The following is a 21,298-nucleotide window of genomic DNA, read 5'->3' as shown; positions in this document are numbered from 1 at the left end:
ATTCCAACTTTATCTTCATATTGTGATCTTTCCTACTTTTATAAACACAAGTGGACAAAGTGTCAGACAACTAATAATCACATTAACTCCAAAAGCAAGAACAAACATGGCCACTTATGAATATGCTGAAGGTTAACCAGAACTCCCTATAAAAGTGAAAATAGTGTTCAGGATGATGATGATGATGAATTTTTTGGGGCCAAATATTGATATCATCAGCTCCAGTGCTCAAGAATTTGGATGATAGGTTCATCTCTTCATAGCTGAAAAGAATCTGGATAAAATGACAATTCTTGCATCTGATAGCTTAATAATTATGAAGTTTGGCAGATGTTTGCACATTTGCTCATTCTAATAAAGAAATGTAAAGTAGCATAGTATAAAAAAATTACAACATTTTATACTATTTTATAACCCAGTAAAGGAAGTAAAGACACCCCGCTAGTATTTCTGGCAAAGAACAAAAGAAAAACATAATAATAATGTTATTTGTTTTACGTTCCACTAACTACTCTTTTCAGGTTTTCGGAGATGCCCAGGTGCCGGAATTTAGTCCTGCAGGAGTTCTTTTACGTGCCAGTAAATCTACCGACATGAGGCTGACGTATTTGAGCCCCTTCAAATACCACCGGACTGAGCCAGGATCGAACCTGTCAAGTTGGGGTCAGAAGGCCAGCGCCTTAACCGTCGTAGCCACTCAGCCCGGCAAAAAAAAAACTTTTTCCCCAATTGCTAGAGAGTTTAACGTCATGTTTGAACTTATCTATTTCAGAAATGCAAGTAGACATCAGTAGTGTTCATATAATGACACACCAAATGTTATGTTAAAGAGAGAATAGAAAGGAAGATCTAGACTGTATCACAAGTCTGTTATGTCTCTGAAATGTTGGTATTATCTGGCAGAGAAGAAAGAATAACATACTCCTGCATTTTTTACATTCATATGTAAGATAGAGGTTTTACACGTTGTTACTTACCTTTTTGCGAACATGATATTTGAAATCTTGTTTTAACATCTGAGCCAAATCAGTTGCAACATCTGGCATAACAGGATGCAAAGTAGCTACCAATCTGGCATAGAATGGAAGCAAATCCAAGCGTATTCGAGGTACGCTGAACAAAGTTCTGTGAAAGAGAATAACAAAAACAATTAAGATCAAAGACCACATTGGAGATCATCCCATAGACACAAATAGAAAACAAATTTAAAAGCAATGTAACATGGATACAACATCCATTCTCCTTTCCCTTCTCCAGGTCTTGTTTACATTTAAACTTCCTGATAAGGTCAGTACTATATCCCTACATGATCAATAATGAAGACCATAGGTTGCCCTCCATTTTTCTTAGGCAAGAGCATCGTTCTTCCTTCAACAGTAACTCCTTCCTTTCTTCATATCTATTAATATTCCAGACCATTTCCCTTCCCCGTCCTCTCTTTCCTTCTATTTTCCCCTCCATGATTCTCTGCAGGAAACAATTCCTCAGCAGTGTGTGACCCATCCAAGATGTTTCCCTCTTTTTTTATCATCCTCAGGTTATTCTCTTCTCCTCATTCTTCATTCTGTCTATTTTGCTTTATCCACAATCAATTTTCAAAGTTTTCAAAGTTATTTCTTTCTTTCTTTCTTTGATTGTTTGTTTCAGAGCCATAAGACACACCTATGAAATACTTGGCAAACCTTTTTTAATTTAATAGGGATGCTCCTGACAGTCAACAAATCCTTTTACTTTCCATAAAGTATTTCCCATTGAAATTCTACTTCTAACTACCCCAGTACAGATTTTATTACAAGTCACCTAACATCCCAATTACTGAACTTACTTGACGTCTTCCAGCAGCATTCCCTCTAGTAATGCATTAACAGTGTCTGCTTCCATCCTAAATCTCATTAGCTTCATCTTGCTGATGTTGAGTTTAATTCCAAAATCTTTCCCCATTCTTACAATACCCTAAATTATAACTGGCGGTTCTACTTCCATTTCTGCCTACACTTACCGTATCTGTATAACTGGTGGTCTTATCATCTTTCTCCCCCTCCCCCATACAGATCATCTTGATTTTTCCAAGCCCTCCTAAGATTATTTTTTGACATATACTACATGAATCAGCTGCTCCTACAAATATTTTGTTCTGCAGCCCAACAAACATGTTAGATGTTCATGAGATCAATATTTCTATGCCAGCAACCAATATGATACTAATGCTCCGTAGGTACATCCTGCAAATGATTCTGAACACTATTATCATTCCCGCGAAGTGACAAAACACTGTTCGAAAAACATGATGTGCTTTCAATCATCTATGGTAAATCAATCTAACATGTAACTTTCTTAAGATGATGTGTCAAGTGACTGAGTTTAGCAAAATGCAAAATTAATGCTTAAAACTTCAATGCAGTGTTGAGGGAAGAATAGAAACAGTGAACTGGAGGAGTAACGTAATCTAAGGCATTCTTACTAAAAGTCTCACCCACAGCTGTAGAGCAGCACATTGAGTCACACGTTAGCCTACCAATTAATGGTCAAATCCTACACCGTACAATTTTTTCTTACATTGATATAAAGCTTCAATGCTTAACCCTTTTGGAGCCAGACAGTAGTGCCAGCACTTGCCCTTTAAATTGCCAAAGCTGATCAGGTCGGCCTTTAAAAATCCAGTCAGAAGTTGCCAGCGCCGATTACATCGACCGGCTTAAAATTCTATGATATACATAATTTTGTGGCAACCTATAGTGACGTGCATACTTGTGTGACAACCTATAGTAAAGGGGCTACAAGTTATTGTGTGTCCGACCTTGCTTTGGTAGTTCTAAGAGGGTGTTCTAGCTTTCACAAGAGTTGTTTTCTGTGTTTAGAAATACCATTAACCGGTAAGTAAGAGATTGCTCCTTGTAGTGAGTGGATTGGTGACAGCAAAATTGCAAGTGCTTCACGTGATATTTTTTTCAGCAGGTATTGATGACGATAAGTTAATGGAGTTTTTGGAACAATGCAAAGTTAACATGGTTGATTTATTTGGATATTGATAATGGATTTAGTTCGGAGAGTAGTGACGAAATTATATTGGACACGCCCCCGGGATCACCACAGCTAAAGAAGAAATTGTATTTGTTTCTAATGGCATTAAAGCTACTGGGAATATGGTGGAAGATTAAACTAGTAATGACAATGATGATGATGATGATGATGATGATGTACCTGGAGAATATTTTATGGAAATTTCTCCCAATGAACCTGACAACATTCCTCAACCTCCTGTCTCTTTCATGGAACTTCATGGATCTAAACATGCCCCTCCGTCTGATTTTCCCCCCATATCATACTTCACCTCCCCTGCGAACCATGTAACCTTGCCGCAGTGGGGAGGCTTACGCATCCCAACGAACCAGATAGCCGAGCCACAGGTACAACCATATTGGATGGGTATCTGACGAGAGACCAGACTAACGAATGGTTCTTCGGAAGAGGGGTAGCAGCCTTTCAGAAGTTGCAAGGGGAGCAGCCTAGACGATTGACTGATATGGACTTGTAATGATAGTCAACATGGCTTAGCTGTGTTGATACTGCTACACGGCTGAAAACAATGGGAAACTACAGCCGTAACTACAGAGGACATGCAGCTCTCTCTGTATGAATGATGTATTGATGATGGCTTCCTCCCAGGTAAAATATTTCAGAGGTAAACTAGTCCCCCATTCGGATCTCCGGGAGGGGAATAATGAGAGGGGGCAATCAGGAAGATGAATTCTAACAATTTGCGAGTCAGAGCATGGAATGTTAGAAGTTTGAATCGTTGTGGTAGGGTAGAGAATCAGAAAAGGGAGATGGATAGACTAAAGTTAGGTGTAGTTGGTATAAGTGAAGTACGTTGGCAGGAAGAGCAGGAATTTTGGTCATGCGACTAAAGGATTAGTAATACACAATCAAACAGGGGAAATGCAAGAGGTGATTTAATAATGAATAAGAAAATAGGGCAGCAGGTAAGTTACTATGACCAGCATAGTGAAAGGATTATAGTTGTCAAGCTAGACACGAAACCAATGCCCACCACAATAGTACAGGTCTATATGCTAGATAGTTGAGCGAATGATGAGGAAATCGAAAGAATATTGGAAGAGATAGAAGATTTAATACAATATGTAGAAGGTGACGAGCATTTAATTGTGATGGGAGACTGGAATGCAGTGGTAGGCCAAGGAAGAGAACGTAATGCAGTAGGAGAATTCGGATTGGGACAAACAAATGAAAGAGGAAGTTGGCTGGTTGAATTCTGCACCAATCACAATTTAGTCCTTGCTAATACTTGGTTCAAACACCACAAACGACAGCTGGAAACATGAATGAGACCTGGCGACACTGGAAGGTATCAAATAGACTTCATTATGATTAGGCAGAGATTCAGAAATCAGGTGTTGGATTGTAAAACGTTCCCAGGAGCAGACGTGGACTCTGATCACAACTTGTTGGTCATAAAATGCCATCAAAATCTGAAGAAATTGAAGAAAGGAAGGAATCCAAGGAGATGGGATCTGGACAAGTTGAAAGAAAAGAGTATGAGGGATTGTTTCAAGGAATATGTTGCACAATGACTAAATGAAAAAGCTGAAGGAAACAGCAGAGGAAGAATGGACAGTCGTGAAGAATGAGGTCTATAGGGCTGCTGAAGAGATGATATGAAGAAAGGAAAGTTCAACTAAGTATCAATGGAAAACTCAGGAGATACAAGACCTCATTGACGAACGAAGAAAATACATTAATGCAAAAATTAAGAGGGCAGAAAAGAATACAGGCGATTAAGGAATGAAGTGGATATAAAGTGCAGGACAGCAAAGGAAGAATGGCTGAAGGAGAAGTGCAAGGACGCCGAAGGTTGTATGGTCCTAGGAAAGGTAGATGCTGCATACAGGAAAATCAAGGAAGCCTTTGGAGAAAGGAAAACTAGGTGCATGAATATTAAGAGCTCAGATGGAGAACCACTTCTAGGGAGAGAAGACAAGGCAGAAAGATGGCAGCAACATATCCAATAGTTGTATCAAGGTAAAGACGTAGATGATATAATTCTGAAACAAGAGGGGCTGTTGATGCTGATGAAATGGGAGACCCAATTTTGAGGTCAGAATTCGACAGAGCTTTGAGAGACCTAAACAAGAACAAGGCCCCTGGAATTGATGACATTCCCTCTGAATTACCGAGTGCTTTAGGAGAAACCACCATGGCAAGGGAGGATATTCCATTTAATGCGTAAGATGTATGAGACAGGAGAAGTGCCATCCGATTTTCGGCAGAATGTTGTTTCACCTATTCCCAAGAAAGCCGGTGCTGACAAGTGTGAAAACTACCGCACCATTAGTTTAGTTTCTCAAACCTGAAAAATCTAACATGTATTATTTACAGAAGAATGGAAAGACAAGTTGAAACTGAAATGGGAGAAAATCAGTTTGGCTTCACAAGAAATTTAGGAACACGTGAAGCAATCCTGACTTTACGTCTGATCTTAGAGGACTGAATTAAGAAGGACAAGCCCACATACACGGTGTTCGTAGATCTAGAAAAGGCATTCGATAATGTTGATTGGACCAAGGTATTTAAGATTCCTGAAGGTGGTCGGGATCAGGTACTGCAGTGATAAGAATCGAGGGCTAAGAAAAAGAAGCAGCAATCCAGAAAGGTAGACAAGGCTGCAGTTTGACCCCCTCGTTCAGTATGGTGTGTGTCCTCCACGAGCATTTATCACACCTTGGCACCTACGTGGCATACTCCGTATAAGTCGACGGAGGTCACATAGCGGTATCAGGTCCCATTCTTCAATGAGGTCTTGGAGAGTCTGTGGTAGAACAGCATGCCCACGAACACTTCTGTCAAGCCTATCCCACACATGCTCGATGGGATTAAGGTTGGGACTCACTGCTGGCCATTTCATCTCTTGAATGTTCAGTTCTCACAAGACCGCTCTAGTGATGAGCGCTACATGAGCCCAGGCATTGTCGTACATGAGTACGAATTCAGGGCGAACACCGTATGCAGCAACCAACACATGCTGTATCAGTATCTGCTCGATGTACCACGCAGCGGTAAGATTAACACGGGCGATGACAAGATCTGTATGGCCATCAATACTGATGCCACCCCATACCATCACAGAACCTTGTACAAATCGGTCACCTTCCTGGACAACATTTGGCATGTACTGCTCACCATGGCATCTCCATACACGTTGACGTTCATCACGCTGTGTCAGGGGAAATCTGGACTCGTCTGTGAACAACACAGGTCTCCATTGGCGAAGTTGCCAGTTGACGTGGGTACGGGCAACCAGAAGGCGAGCTGCGCGATGTTGCTGCGTTAAACGGGACACTCGAACAGGACATCTGGGATGTAAGGACACTTCTCTTAACCTGTTCCTTACTGTCTGGTCAGGCACCGTGATTCCAGTGACCCTCCTGAGGTCTTGTTGCAGTTCTCTGGCACTTGCTGAATGACGCCGCAAGGCACAGATGGTCAGATATCGGTCATCCTTTGGGGTTGTCATGCGTCCACGACCTTGTCCAACTCTCCTTGTGAACTGGCCTGTCTCCTTGCAGCAATTCCACAAGCACTGAATAACTGACGGAGAGACATTGAGATCCACAGCAACACAATGAAAAGTCCATCCTTCCTGGATCAAAGTGGCAGTCCTTAAAACTTGAACCTCGTTAAGATGTCTCATGGGATGTGCTGGTTTACGTACAATATGTTCAAATGACCGCAGTAGTCTGTGTACCTCACAACGACACATGGACGCACCGCTATTCACTTTGTTTTGAGGGGTCACCGGACAGTTTAATGCATGGCTACACCTACAGATGGAGTATAACTTCGATTTGACATACCCTGAGTAGCTAAGGTCTCAAGGTACGCTGTACGACCATTGGAGCCCCATCTACCAAATTAACATTCACATACCAGACGTTACAAAACATGTTCCCCTAATTTTTTTTATCTGTGTAGAAGGGGCAGTAAAAGAAATCAAAGAGGAATTTGGAAAGGGCATCACAATCCAAGGAGAGGAAATCGAAACCCTCAGATTTGCCGATGTTATTTTATCTGAGTAATTCCTGAATGGTATGGACAGAGTCTTGGGGAAGGAGTATAAGATAAAAATGATGATGATGCTTGTTGTTTAAAGGGGCCTAACATCGAGGTCATTGGCCCCATAAGATAAAAATAAGTCCAAAACAAAAGTAATAGAGTGCAGTCATACGAACTCAGGTGATGCAGATAATATTAGATTAGGAAAGAAAGTCCTAAAGGAAGTAGGTGAATATTGCTACTTGGGTAGTAAAATAACTAACAATGGCAGAAGTAAGGAGGATGTAAAATGCAGGCTAGCACAAGCAAGGAAGGCCTTTCTTAAGAAGAGAAATTTGCTCACTTCGAACACTGACTTTTATCTGTAGTGTGGCATTGCATGCAGGTGAAATATGGACAATTACTAGCTCAGAAAGAGTCCGGCCCCGCGGTGTAGGGGACAACGCGTCCGCCTGTCACCCGGCGGCCCCGGGTTCAATTTCCGGCCGGGTCAACGATTTTAAATTGTAAATGATTAATATGCCTGGCCTGGGGACTTGTGTTTGCGTCGTCCTTAATGTTCCTTTCCACACATTCAACACTCAACACTTCCGCCATTTCCAAATACATGCAGGTTCACAACATATGGTGCAAAGTAGGGGCAAAAAAATCTTCTTAGGTCGACGCCCCAAATAAATAGCAATTTTACCTCATAGTCACAGAGACCAATCGCTACGCTGACCAACTGCTTTCATGTAAGGAACTGTCACCCAATTTTGGAGATGCACCACAATTGATGAAATAAGGATGTTCATTGCTGTCATTCTGAATGTGGGACTGTTAAGAAAACCTACCATTGTTTCGTACTGGAATACTGTAAACCATTTCACTACCCCTTGGTTTGGGAAATTTTCTCAATGAATAGGTTTCAGGTTCTCTTAAAAAAAAAATTTCATTTAATTGACAACAGTAAGCTTTCTCCTCCTGGCTCCCAAAACTATGATCCCTGGAATCGATTCCGGCTTCTTGTAGATCATGCTAATAGGCTACTTAGACATCATTATATTCCTCACCAGCAACTATCCATACACAAAAGTTTAGTTGGAACTAAATGCCATACAAAACTACTCCAATATATGCTGTAAAAGCACCGTCACAAGTGGGGGATAAAATAGTAAGTATTGTGTTGGGTTATTTATGTACCGTGGAGCACGACCCATTGAAGACAAAATTGAAATAAAAATGAATGGACTGGCCTACACTGTAGTGACAAAACTTCTGTCTCTAGGGAATTATTTAATGAAAGGTTTTCACAAGTAAACACCCCTGTAATTGTTTATGTGCCCTGCGGTAATGCACTGCAATATAGATGTTGATTCCCATAGGGAACTTGAAATATTTGTCCTGAATGAGTAAATTTATAATACTGGTTGCCACCAATATAAATGGTCCATTACTGGACATTATAAAATTTTCAGCTAACTCATTCCTGGTTGCCACCGTTTCACCCTTGTGTGCTAAGTTAGGCTCATCAGTTGGTACATAGCACACCCACCAAGGCGCATGGCTAGTGCATATCATGGAGGCCACGGTATATAAATGGTGGGTGTGCTATGTACCAACTGATGAGCCCAACTTAACACACGGGGGCAAAACGCTGGCAACCAGGAATGAGTTAGGTGGAAAATTTATAATGTCCAATAACGGACCATTTATATTGGTATTATAAATTTACTCATTTGGGACAAATATTTCAGGTTGCCTATGGGAATCAACATCTATATCATTTGATGGCCAAGCAGGCATCAATTTTTAGTAATGAGACAAAGTCTCTCATAGTGCATTGGCACTGCCGGTGGCTCCAAGTAGCCTACGCAGTGGCCTCTACTGTATGCACTAGCCATGTGTCTTGGTAGGTGTGCTATGTACCAACTGATGAGCCCAGCCTAGCACATGGGGGTGAAATGCTGGCAACCAGGAATGAGTTAGCTGAAAAATTTATAATGTCCAATAACGGACCATTTATATTGGTATTAATGCACTGCTATACGAATGTATTTATGGCACTTCCCCCCTTCCACTCCTCACACCACTCCTCTTCCATCATTTATTTCCAGTCCAGGCTTCTTCTTCTTGCATTCCTCTTGACTGAATTGATCCACCTTGTTCTCAGTCTCCCACTCGCTCTCTTTCCCTCGAACTTCATCTCCATCACATGTTTTGGTATTCTTTTCTCCTCCATCATCTTTACATGTCCAACCATCTTAGTTTATTCCTATCAGTTCTCTCATTTAGGTTTTTTATTCCATCTTCCTTTCTAACATCTTTGTTTCTCACTCTTTCCTTGTCTTTCCTACCATATTTCTTAGGCATTTCATTTCAAAGTTTGAATTCTATTCCCCTCCCTACTTGTCATTGTCCAGGTCTCAGCTGCATAGTCAACATGGGTGCATAATACATTTTGTACGTTATCTCTTTACAGTTCCTTGGTAGTTTCTTATTCCAGACAAGGTTTCATACACTCAGTAGAATGCATTGTCGTGTTGCACCCTCTTGCTAATCCTCATGTACAGCCTTGTATTCTGCATTAATTCACTCCCTAGATATTTGAAACTGTCCACAATTTCAAGGCTTTGACCACCAAATTTCACAATGCCTTTCCCTTGCCTTTCTCCTCTTGATATCATCATGGTCTTGCTTTTCTCTGCACTTATTTTCATACAATACTTGAAATACTTGAAAGAAATGCATAAGTATGGAGTGAAAATTGCAGCAGTACAAGAAATACAATGAAAAGGACAAGGAATTATATCATCAGGTGACCATGTTGTGATGTACAGTGGAGGAGATACAAGTAGTAATGGGATTGGATGTCTTCTGCAAAAGTCTGAGACTAGAAGCAAAATTCTTTAACATTGCAATGTTTTGTGTATATACTCCCACAGAAGAGGTAAGGAGGAAGAGAGAGATGAATTTTACTTGAAACTGGAAGAGTTAACAAAATCCAAAGACATGATGTGAAAAAGATTCTTGGGGACCCTTACACGAGAATAGGAAGAGAAGATGTGTATAGAAGTACAAATAGGAAAAGAAAGCTTTCACGGAATAATGACAATGGCTATTTGGAAGGAGTTGGTAGTAAAAAGTACTTGGCATCCATAAAATGACATTAACAAGGAGACTTGCATACCACCAGAGGGGTTAAGATGAATCAAATAGACCATGTGATTATAATCAGGCAACATGCAACAGATATTATAGATCACTATCTATCTAGTCAGAATAAAGGACTACAGAGAAAAATTGATATGATTAGATTTAAGAGGGGAGGAAAGAAACAGAAATATAATGTCAAGAGTGTCAGAAATATTGAGCAGGGAGAGGAATATCAGAAGAAACTTACAAAGACTTTGAAAATCAAAATTAACCCTTTGAATGCCGACCCATAATAGGTCATCAGGTGCACAGAATGCCAAGCATGTTTCAATGGATTTTGCATCACTGTATAAAATTTTTTATTAATAAAGTCTCAGTTTAAAAGCTATGGAGGTAAAATTTGGTATGTGAGCTTGATATTCTCAAAGGAATATAAACATGTGACTTGCATTTCGAAAAACAAAATTTCATGGAATACTGTGCACAAAAACATATTTTTTATTTAAAAAAGGAAAAACATAATTTGAAATGAATAAGCACATTTCACACTAAATCCAAAGTGACTAAGTGAAGATATTTAATCTTAACTCTTATCTGGGATCATATATACCAATTTATATTGTTAAAGTAGGCCTACTTTCCAATTTATAAATTAATTTCCAAAAACATTCAACATGTCGAGAGAAAGACACCAACAGTGTAACCTGTCAACTACTGGATATTTTATGAATTTTGGGAGAGTAATCGTGAACATTTGAGAGAACTGTGCCTAGTAGCAGTATTTGTTACTAGAGAACAGTTCAGGAGATAAGAAGAACAAACAAAATCAATTAATATCCATAATAAAATTAAGAATGTAAATAGCCTAATTTATTACAAAATCCTCCAGCAGAACTTTATGATAAATTTCATGTGATCATACTGCACTTATGTTTTGGATCACAATCTAGATGTATGCCTTGGCTACATTTGCAAAACACTGTTCTTGCTCAAGGACTTTTTGATTTGGTACTACACATGCAAAAGTTAGACGCCTTTTTTTTTTTTTCAGGAAGTTTTTGCACTTTAGTATAAGTACCGGTACTTCCATTTATATCACTCACGCTGCCAGGTGAAACCACACCAGACTGCTTATGTTCAAGCCACTCACTTCCTAAAGTCTCAATGACTGACACTGTATAAGCCAGTCTTGACATGGGGTGTCGGGCTCCTTCAAAATTTTCCTTATATAGGATGTAACTCTTTAACACCATCCTTGCAATGATGTTGAAAGTTACCTTCTTCTAATATTTTACAGTTTTCCTCTCATCAAGGTATGTGTACATCATCATATCACTAGTATCAATCCCTCCCATGTATTTATTATAATTACACACCACTTCTGGTTTTGTAATTTCTTTCTGCTGACCATGGCGTTTAGTTGTGAAAGTTTTATCAGCAGCCCTGGCTTCACTAGTTAGAAGAAGGACAGGATTCCTCTGATCCTTCTTTTCCCTACAGCCCATAGCTAACACAGGCCCTGACCTGAAGTATTTTCTATTTCCAACACCAAACCTTTGTTTCTAACACTGAGGCAATTCTTTTCTGTTTCGTCATACAGTTCCTGTTATGTATGTCCCCAAACAAATCTTTCACTAATGGCACTGACATAAAGAAATTGTCAACAAACACATGAAATATGCATTCAGACTACTGGCAAAAATGAGTGCAATTGAACTTGACAAAAGAGTGACTGAATGGGTGGCTATATTTCTAGAAAATAGAACTCAGAGAATTAGAATAGACGAAGCTTTATCTGACCCTGTAATAATTAAGAGGGGAATTCCTCAAGGAAGTATTATTGGACCTTTATGTTTTCTTATATATATTAATGATATGTGTAAAGAAGTGGAATCAGAGATAAGGCTGTTTGCAGATGATGTTATTCTGTACAGAGTAATAAATAAGTTACAAGATTATGAGCAGCTGCAGGGTGACCTCAATAGTGTTGTGAGATGGACGGTGGGCAATGGTATGATGATAAATGCGGTTAAAAGTCAGGTTGTGAGTTTCACAAATAGGAAAAGTCCTCTCAGTTTGAACTACTGCCTTGATGGGGTGAAAGTTCCTTTTGGGGATCATTGTAAGTACCCAGGTGTTAATATAAGAAAAGACATTCATTGGGGTAATCACATAAATATGATTGTTAATAAAGGGTACAGATCTCTGCACATGGTTATGAGGGTATTTAGGGATTGTAGTAAGGATGTAAAGGAGAGGGCATATAAGTCTCTGGTAAGACCCCAACTAGAGTATGGTTCCAGTGTATAAGACCCTCACCAGGATTACCTGATTCAAGAACTGGAAAAAATCCAAAGAAAGGCAGCTCGATTTGTTCTGGGTGATGTCCAACAAAAGAGTAGCGTTACAAAAATGTTGCAAAGTTTGGGCTGGAAAGATTTGGGAGAAAGGAGACGAGCCTGAGCTGTCAGTGGAGAGATGGCGTGAGAGGACATCAGTAGACGAATAAGTTTGAGTGGTGTCTTTAAAAGTAGGAAAGATCACAATATGAAGATAAAGTTGGAATTCAAGAGGACAAATTGGGGAAAATATTTGTTTATAGGAAGGGGAGTTAGGGATTGGAATAACTTACCAAGGGAAATGTTCAATAATTTTCCAATTTCTTTGCGATCATTTAAGAAAAGGCTAGGAAAACAACAGATAGGGAATCTGCCACCTGGGCGACTGCCCTAAATGCAGATCAGTAGTGATTGACTGATTTTTTTCTGTAAATAATTATCTATAGTGAGCAGGTGCAATACCACACTGCACCCTAAACCACGCTTTGCAATATTGTCTTTATCTTTTTGAAAATTCGAACCTTTGTACACATAAAATCCTAAGCAGTAATTCACTACTGAATCACATATCATCCAAAGTTATATGCCCCACCTGTGGTGGTGTTTATTTGGCAGGTATTGCATGAGTGTTGTGTGATTCTTCGTCTCCACCAAACTTTCATCAACAGATAGTTGCTGATGTGGAGAGAAATGGTACCTTGAATCTTGATTGGCATGGTCTACAACAGGCTGGAATTTTCCACAGGGGTCATAATTTGCTTCATTAGGGGCAGCAAGGCCTCTATTGTCTGCAACATGAAAGAATTTCAACAGAAGCTGAAATATGTTTCTGGCAAACAATGTGCGTAAACCAAGGTGAACTTTGGGAGAATGAAGCTGACCAGTAACTAGGAAATGTAGGTTTCTTATTCAGTCCCATGTTCAGTGTGCAAACCAAAAAACCTTTCATTTCTTGAACTGTAGTGTTGTGCCAGCCGGAGGCCCTTGATGCACGTGAACATTTATTCTGAAATTTCTTTATAGTTTATGACACATATCTGTTAGTCTATGTTACTAATAGTGTCAGGAATGGAAGTGTAAAGAACAGATTGAAATATTCTATGGGTTAAGCATCAGGTTGAGGTACATGTTTTGGGCCTGGGATTTCATAAAAATGGTGGGGATGGACAACATTACTTGTTCAAAAATCATCTAATTCACTGTCACTGTCATTTTCATTAGCACTGTCACTTCAATTATCACTCTGTGACATTGCAGGAACTGTTGTAAGCCCATTAGCCATTGGCACAGCTCCATCATTCTCTGGTGCACTGTCTGAAGACCCAGAAACATCATAATCATCACTTTCACTAAAATTAGAGTAGCTTACATCTTTAAAGCGACCCAGAAGTTCCTCAATTTCTTCTCCCAAAATAGGCCTATGTGACGACATGCCTTGTTGTGATAAATGTACTATTTACAACTTTACTACGACCTAAATAAATTTCTATGTAACTGTAACTACTGTAGAAATAATAATAAACTTAATATATTATGATAAATAACTCAAATGCATCAGTTAGAACATAAAATTATTGAAAACAAATCACAACACACGGACATAATCAAACAAGGAGGCTGCCATATTGGATCATAGACGTCAAGCGCTCACAGACCATACACTCACAATAGACGAGTAAACTAGCAAAATGAAGCTATGTCAGTGCCATCTAATGACATAAGAAGGAATTACAAACATTCTACCTTCTTACTACCTGATTTGTGGAACAATCAAGCGAATTACTGCACAACTACACCACTTATAAGAGGGTGCCGATCGAATCGGCATCCTGACATTTTTCGTACAGAATGATAGTACCGATGCATCGGCATCTTGGCACTGTAAGAGTTAAATTATGGGATAGCGGAGAGGAAAAAGTAAAAGTAAATGGTGCTGAGTACAGCAATCACTGAAACTGCAGACAGCACACTGAGACAAAAGGAACATAAAAAGGATGCAGGATTGTTTGATGGGGAATGCTAGGTACTAATTCAAGAGAAACAAAGCTAGAAAAAGAATGCATCAAAAGCGAACAAGGCAAACAGTGGATTTACAGAGAGAAAAGAAGAAGAGTGGATAAGATATGTAGAGCAAATGATGAAACACAGTTTGAGAAAGAAAAGTGAACAATTGGATGGAATGAAAGACAGAAATGAAGTCCAAAGGTTTTATGAGAGAACACAATCAGAGAAGAGGATTTCAGGACAGAGTAGTCTTCTATAGGGATAAAAATTGTAACTTGATTGGAGAAACAAACAAAACTTTGGAAATATGGTAGAAATACTTTTATGAGTTGCTCAAAGGAAACGAGAATGACAATAAAGAGGAAGAAAATTTGGTTGAGATGGTAGATGGAAGAGAACTGAATGAAGAAGAATAGGTAACACCACCAACAGCAGAAAAGGTGAGAAGTACAACTAAAGCATTAAGAACAATAAAGCACCAGGTGAAGATGGTATACAAGCAGATATTATGGTGGAAAAAGAGTAGAAAAGGCTGTTTATGAACTAATTAAGGAAGTATGGAATAAAGAGGAAATGCCAAGAAACTGGACAGTGGGAATAATTTGCACCGTACATAAGAAAAGGGAATTAAAACAAGTAAAAATCCCTAAAATTGTATTGAAGAAGAAACCAAAGATCAGGATTTGAGAATTGGAAGAGGGGGATAAAAGAATGGCATTCCAAGATTGTATAAAAAGGAAGTTGCCTAAAATGGAAATATGAAGTGGAGAAGAAGAGTGGGACAATTTAAGACAGACATTTGTGGGAGCAGCAATTGAGGTATGTGGGAAAACAAAAGCTAAGGTTAAGGGAAAGGAGACATGGTGGTGGACAGTCAAAATAAAAAATAAAAGAAAGGAATAAGGTGAGGAAAGAAATGGATAAGGAAAAGCAAAAAAACATATCAGAGGGATGAGAAGAAGATAGAAAGGTTACATGTGGAATACAAGAGATTGAAACTATAAGTAAAGAGGACTATCAAGGAAGAAAAGGAGAAATGTTGGAAAGAGTTTACAACAAAATTGAGCAAGATAGTCGAGGAAATCAGAAACTATTATACAGAGTAATAAAATCAAAAAGAATAATTCAAGAAAAAATCAAGGCGTTAGAGAGGGAAGATGGATCCATAGTACATGACGAAAAGGGTCTTCAGAAAGTGATGACAAAGTATTTTGAAATACTTTATAATGAGGATGACTGCTCGGAGGAAGAAGGAGATAAGAAAATGGAAATAATAGATAGAGAAAAAGAAGACAACCCGATAACATGGTTGGAACTTGAAAGGGCAGTGAAAGCAATGACCAAAGGTAAAGCAAGTGGAAAAGACGAATTCAATGCTGATATGATTAAGGCAGCAGGAAGCATTGAACTACAGTGGTTATACAGAGCCCTCAATGCCATATGGAAGGATGAAAGGATACCTGTAGGATTGGCAACAAAGAAGCTTTTACCACTGTTCAAAACAGGAAATAGGAAGAAATGTGAAAATTATAGAGGTATAACCCTATTATCACATGGGCTAAAAATAATGAAGAAAGTCATAGACAAAAGACTGAGAGATATAATAGAAACACAGTTAGAGGAAGAACAATATGGCTTTAGACCAAACAGATCGACAATAGACTTGATATTTACAGTGCGAACGATAATGGAAAAACATCTGGAAAGGAACAAGGAAATCATATTTGTATTTTTAGATTTGGAAAAAGCTTATGATACAGTTAAGAGAAAACATGTATGGGAATGCCTACTGAAAAGGAATGTACCAAAATCATTAATTAACAAGATAAAAATGTTGTATCATGAGAGTAAAAGCAGTGTACATTTTATACAAAAACAGGTCTCAAGCAAGGGAGTGAGAGCACTGTCACCATTATTGTTTATTATATACATACATACATACATACATACATACATACATACATACATACATACATACATACATACATAATCATTATAGACTGTTATGCCTTTCAGTGTTCAGTCTGCAAGCCTCTGAGAATTTACTAAACGTCGCCACAATCCTCGATTTGCAACTAGTGTTGTGGCCTCATTTAGTTCTATACCTGTTATCTTTAAATCGTTAGAAACCGAGTCTAACCATCGCCGTCTTGGTCTCCCTCTACTTCTCTTACCCTCCATAGCAGAGTCCATTATTCTCCTAGGTAACCTATCCTCCTCCATTTGCCTCTCATGACCCCACCACCGAAGCCGGTTTATGCGTACAGCTTCATCCATCGAGTTCATTCCTAAATTAGCCTTTATCTCCTCATTCTGAGTACCCTCCTGCCATTGTTCCCACCTATTTGTACCAGCAATCATTCTTGCTACTTTCATGTCTGTTACTTCTAACTTATGAATAAGATATCCTGAGTACATTCAGCTGTTGCTCCCGTAAAGCAAAGTTGGTCTGAAAACAGACCGATGTAAAGATAATTTCATCTGGGAGCTGACTTCCTTGTTACAGAATACTGCTGATCGCAACTGCGAGCTTTACTACACCTTGATTCAATCTCACTTACTATATTACCATCCTGGGAGAACACACAACCTAAATACTTGAAATTATCGACCTGTTCTAGCTTAAAATTATAAAATTCTTTTATTAACAACCACCTACTCAATACAATATAATACACTCATTGAATTATAAAATAATCATGAGGTGTCTTAAAAAATGGCTTAAATAACGGAACATGTTTCGTTCGGCATTGCGAACATCATCAGCCGTTAGTACAAAGACTAAGGTCAGGGCCCTGAACTTAAGTGATTAAAATTGTTAAAAGAATAACAATGTCGTAATAAAAAGTAATATGATAACATTAGAATTAGTAACAGTATGTACAGATCAACAGCACGAATTTATGGTGAAATACATTGACGATGGCAGTCTGTGGAGTTAAAAACAATCATGGGGTTGTTAAAGTAAAAAACAAAAATAGATATTGTAGACAATTAAAATATACGTCAATGTGTGAAGTGTGGATTAATTATTGACGTTGGAGTTCTTACAATTGTGCGAAAACAAAAGTTGAATTAGAGTTAATAGAACAGTACGAGTCAAATGGAACCAGTCAAAAGGCGCATGACGACGTAACCAAGGATGATATGACGTTATCACCGGTAATTGCAAATTCTGTAAGAGAGAATCACAATGCCAGAAGGAAATACAAGTTGAACTAGTCCACATTCACGCGCTAGCATAAAATTAAAAACGTATACAATGTAGAACATCAATGATGAACTCATTAAGGAGTAACTGTGATCTTGAATAAGGGAGAGTTCAGGCAATCCGTAGATGAATGAAGCAGATTATGGCACAATTGGAGTTTGAAATCTGGAATGAAAGAAAAGGGAGGAAAATGAAATTATGTTATAACGGAAAATGAAGAAGGAGGAAAGAAAAAATTGAAAGAGGAGGCTTACCCTTGGGACTAGTGTGAGGTGTCCGCTAGTGTTAGCTGCGTGAAGTAAACTGGTGAGTAGCTTTATTGCTGCTTCTAGTGTTACATGTATGTATATGTAGAGGCGGGAAGTGAGTCATGTGAGGCGCAGGGGCGACCGATTCTTTGGGCGGGTCGAATGTTCGTGGAGGGGGTGTTGCATGAAGGGGCGGTAGAGCAGTAGATGTTGTTACAGAGGAAATATTATTAGCGGTTGTATAATTAAAAATTCTCATAAAGTTATAATTATTCATATTGAAAAGAGAAAGTAGTTCTGGAATTTTTTTCGATTATTGGACTTGTTCTAGCTTTGTATCGCCATTCTGACATTCAATTCTGTTGAATTTCTTACCTACTGACATCAATTTAGTCTTCGAGAGGCTAACTTTCATACCATACTCATTGCACCTATTTTCAAGTTCCAAGATATTAGACTACAGGCTTTCGGCACAGTCTGCCATTAAGACCAAGACCAAGTCGTCAGCATTGGCCAAACTGCTTACTACATTTCCACCTAACTGAATCCCTCCCTGCCATTTTATACCTTTCAGCAGATGATCCATGTAAACTACGAACAGCAAAGGTGAAAGATTACAGCCTTGTCTAACCCTTGTAAGTACCCTGAACCAAGAACTCATTCTACCATCAATTCTCACTGAAGCCCAATTGTCAACATAAATGCCTTTGATTGATTTTAATAATCTACCTTTAATTCCATAGTCCCCCAGTATAGTGAACATCTTTTCCCTCGGTACCCTGTCATATGCTTTCTCGAGATCTACGAAACATAAACACAACTGCCTATTCCTCTCGTAGCATTTTTCAATTACCTGGTGCATACTGAAAATCTGACCCTGATCCTGACAGCCTCTCTGTGGTCTGAAACCACACTGGTTTTCATCCAACTTCCTCTCAACGACTGATCGCACCCTCCCTTCCAAGATGCCAGTGAATACTTTGCCTGGTATACTAATCAATGAGATACCTCGATAGTTGTTGCAATCCTTCCTGTTCCCTTGCTTATTGATAGGTGCAGTTACTACTTTTGTCCAATCTGAAGGTACCTTACCAACACTCCACGCTAATTTTACCACTCTATGAAGCCATTTCATCCCTGCATTCCCACTATACTTCACCATTTCAGGTTTAATTTCATCTATTCCTGCTGCCTTATGACAATGGAGTTTATTTACCATTCTTTCCACTTCCTCAAGCATAACTTCACCAACATCATTTTCCTCCTCCCCATGAGCATGGCTGTTTGCAACACCATCAGGATGATTTCCTTTTACATTGAGAAGATTTTCAAAATATTCCCTCCACCTCTCCAGTGATTCCCTGGGATCTATTATGAGTTCACCTGAATTACAAAAAACACTGTTCATTTCCTTTTTCCCTCCCTTCCTAAGATTCTTTATTACAGTCCAGAAAGGTTTCCCTGCTGCTTCACCTAGCCTTTCCAGGTTATTACCAAAATCTTCCCACGACTTCTTTTTGGATTCAACAACTATTTGTTTCGCTCTGTTTCTTTCATCTACGTACAAACCCGTGTCTGCCTCGGCCCTTGTTTGGAGCCATTTCTGATGCGCCTTCTTTTTACGTTTACAAGCAGCTCTCACTTCATCATTCCACCAAGATGTTCGCCTTTTCCAATCTTTACACACAGTTGTTCTGAGGCATTCCCTTGCTGTTTCTACTACAGCATCCCTGTATGCCACCCATTCACTTTCTATATCCTGAACCTGCTTACTGTCTACTTTTCGAAACTTCTCACTAATCATATCCACGTACTTCTGTCTAATTTTCTCGTCCTGGAGATTTTCTATCCTTATTCGTTTGCAGACAGATTTCACTTCCTCTACCCTAGGCCTAGAGACACTTAGTTCACTACAGATCAGATAGTGTTCCGTATCATCGAAAAATCCGCGAACAACTTGTACATTCCTAACAGATTTCCTGAATTCAAAGTCTGTTAAGATATAGTCTATTATGGATCTGGTACCTCTAGCCTCCCATCCGTAGTGGTGAATAGCTTTATGCTTGAAGAATGTATTCGTAACAGCTAAACCCATACTAGCACAGAAGTCCAGCAAACGCCTCCCATTCCCATTAGCTTCCATATCTTCCCCACATTTACCAATCACCCTTTCGCATCCTTCAGTTCTATTCCCAACTCTCGCATTGAAATCGCCTATTAGCACTATTCTATCCTTGCTGTTCACCCTGACCATGATGTCACTCAATACTTCATAAAACTTGTCAACTTCATCCCCATCTGCACCCTCACATGGTGAATACACGGACACAATTCTTGTCCTAATTCCTCCAACTGACAAATCTACCAACATCATTCTCTCATTTACGTGCCTAACAGAAACTATGTTGCGTGCAATGGTATTTCTGATAAAGAGCCCTACCCCAGACTCTGCCCTTCCCTTTCTAACATCGTCAAGTACACTTTATAATCTCCTATCTCTTCCTCATTATCTCCCCTTACCCGAATATCACTTACTCCTATCACATCCAGATGCATCCTCTTTGCTTACTCACCCAGTTCTACCTTCTTTCTTCCATAAGCCCCATTAATATTGATAGCTCCCCATCGAATTCCATTTCGTTCGCCAAGTTGTTTCCAAGGAGTCCCTCGCCTGTCAAATGGGAGTGGGACTCCATTACTCCCATAGGTCTGAGGCTTCCTTAAAATGTTCTGAGCTCGGTAAATTCATGAAGCAGGATGCTACCCTACTTGCACATAGTCCAAGTGAGGATCTCTCCTCTAACGGATTATGGACCACCGGTGAATTGTATAGTCCTAGCCGCCTGAGCACAAGGAGAGCCATGACTAAGAATATGTCTGAGATGCCCACTCCCATTCCATAGCAACTGGTATCCCGACTCTCAGGACCACTTACTAGGCCACTCAGCCGTTGCACGTGGTTCACGAACTAGGACGTGACTACAGTAACCTACAAACATGAACCATATTGATGGATAAAATCATGAAATGTGTAAAACAGAGTATCAGTAGTGTTGAAGTGAATGCTTTGGTATTTGCAGATGATCTGGTGATTTGGGGAAAGGGAGGAAAGGAAGTACAAAGGAGACTGGACATTTGAAATGAAAATCTGAAGGAGTTTGGAATGGCAATTAGTAAAAAGAAAACTGTAGTCATGCACTGTGGAAAAGAGAAAAACGAAAACGAAAGATAGCAAATATTGTTCTAGATTTTATTAATCTTAAGATATGTACTGTAAAACAGGCATCTCC

General features: G+C 39.3%; 1 protein-coding gene across 2 annotated transcripts in view; it reads right to left on the bottom strand.

The window, feature by feature from the left end:
• LOC136864008 (regulator of nonsense transcripts 2) overlaps positions 1 to 21,298 on the bottom strand; it is a 514,509-nt gene that overhangs the window by 238,512 nt on the left and 254,699 nt on the right. For both annotated transcript variants that reach the window (XM_067140503.2, XM_067140504.2), the window contains exon 11: positions 978 to 1,125. In XM_067140503.2, the coding sequence (XP_066996604.2) occupies positions 978 to 1,125 (148 nt within the window). The remainder of the gene's footprint in view (positions 1 to 977; positions 1,126 to 21,298) is intronic.

Source organism: Anabrus simplex, chromosome 2 (assembly GCF_040414725.1).
Source record: "Anabrus simplex isolate iqAnaSimp1 chromosome 2, ASM4041472v1, whole genome shotgun sequence".
NCBI classification, from domain to species: domain Eukaryota; kingdom Metazoa; phylum Arthropoda; class Insecta; order Orthoptera; family Tettigoniidae; genus Anabrus; species Anabrus simplex.
Note: the sequence above shows the minus strand (reverse complement) of the source record. Positions and strands in the feature narration are given on the sequence as shown.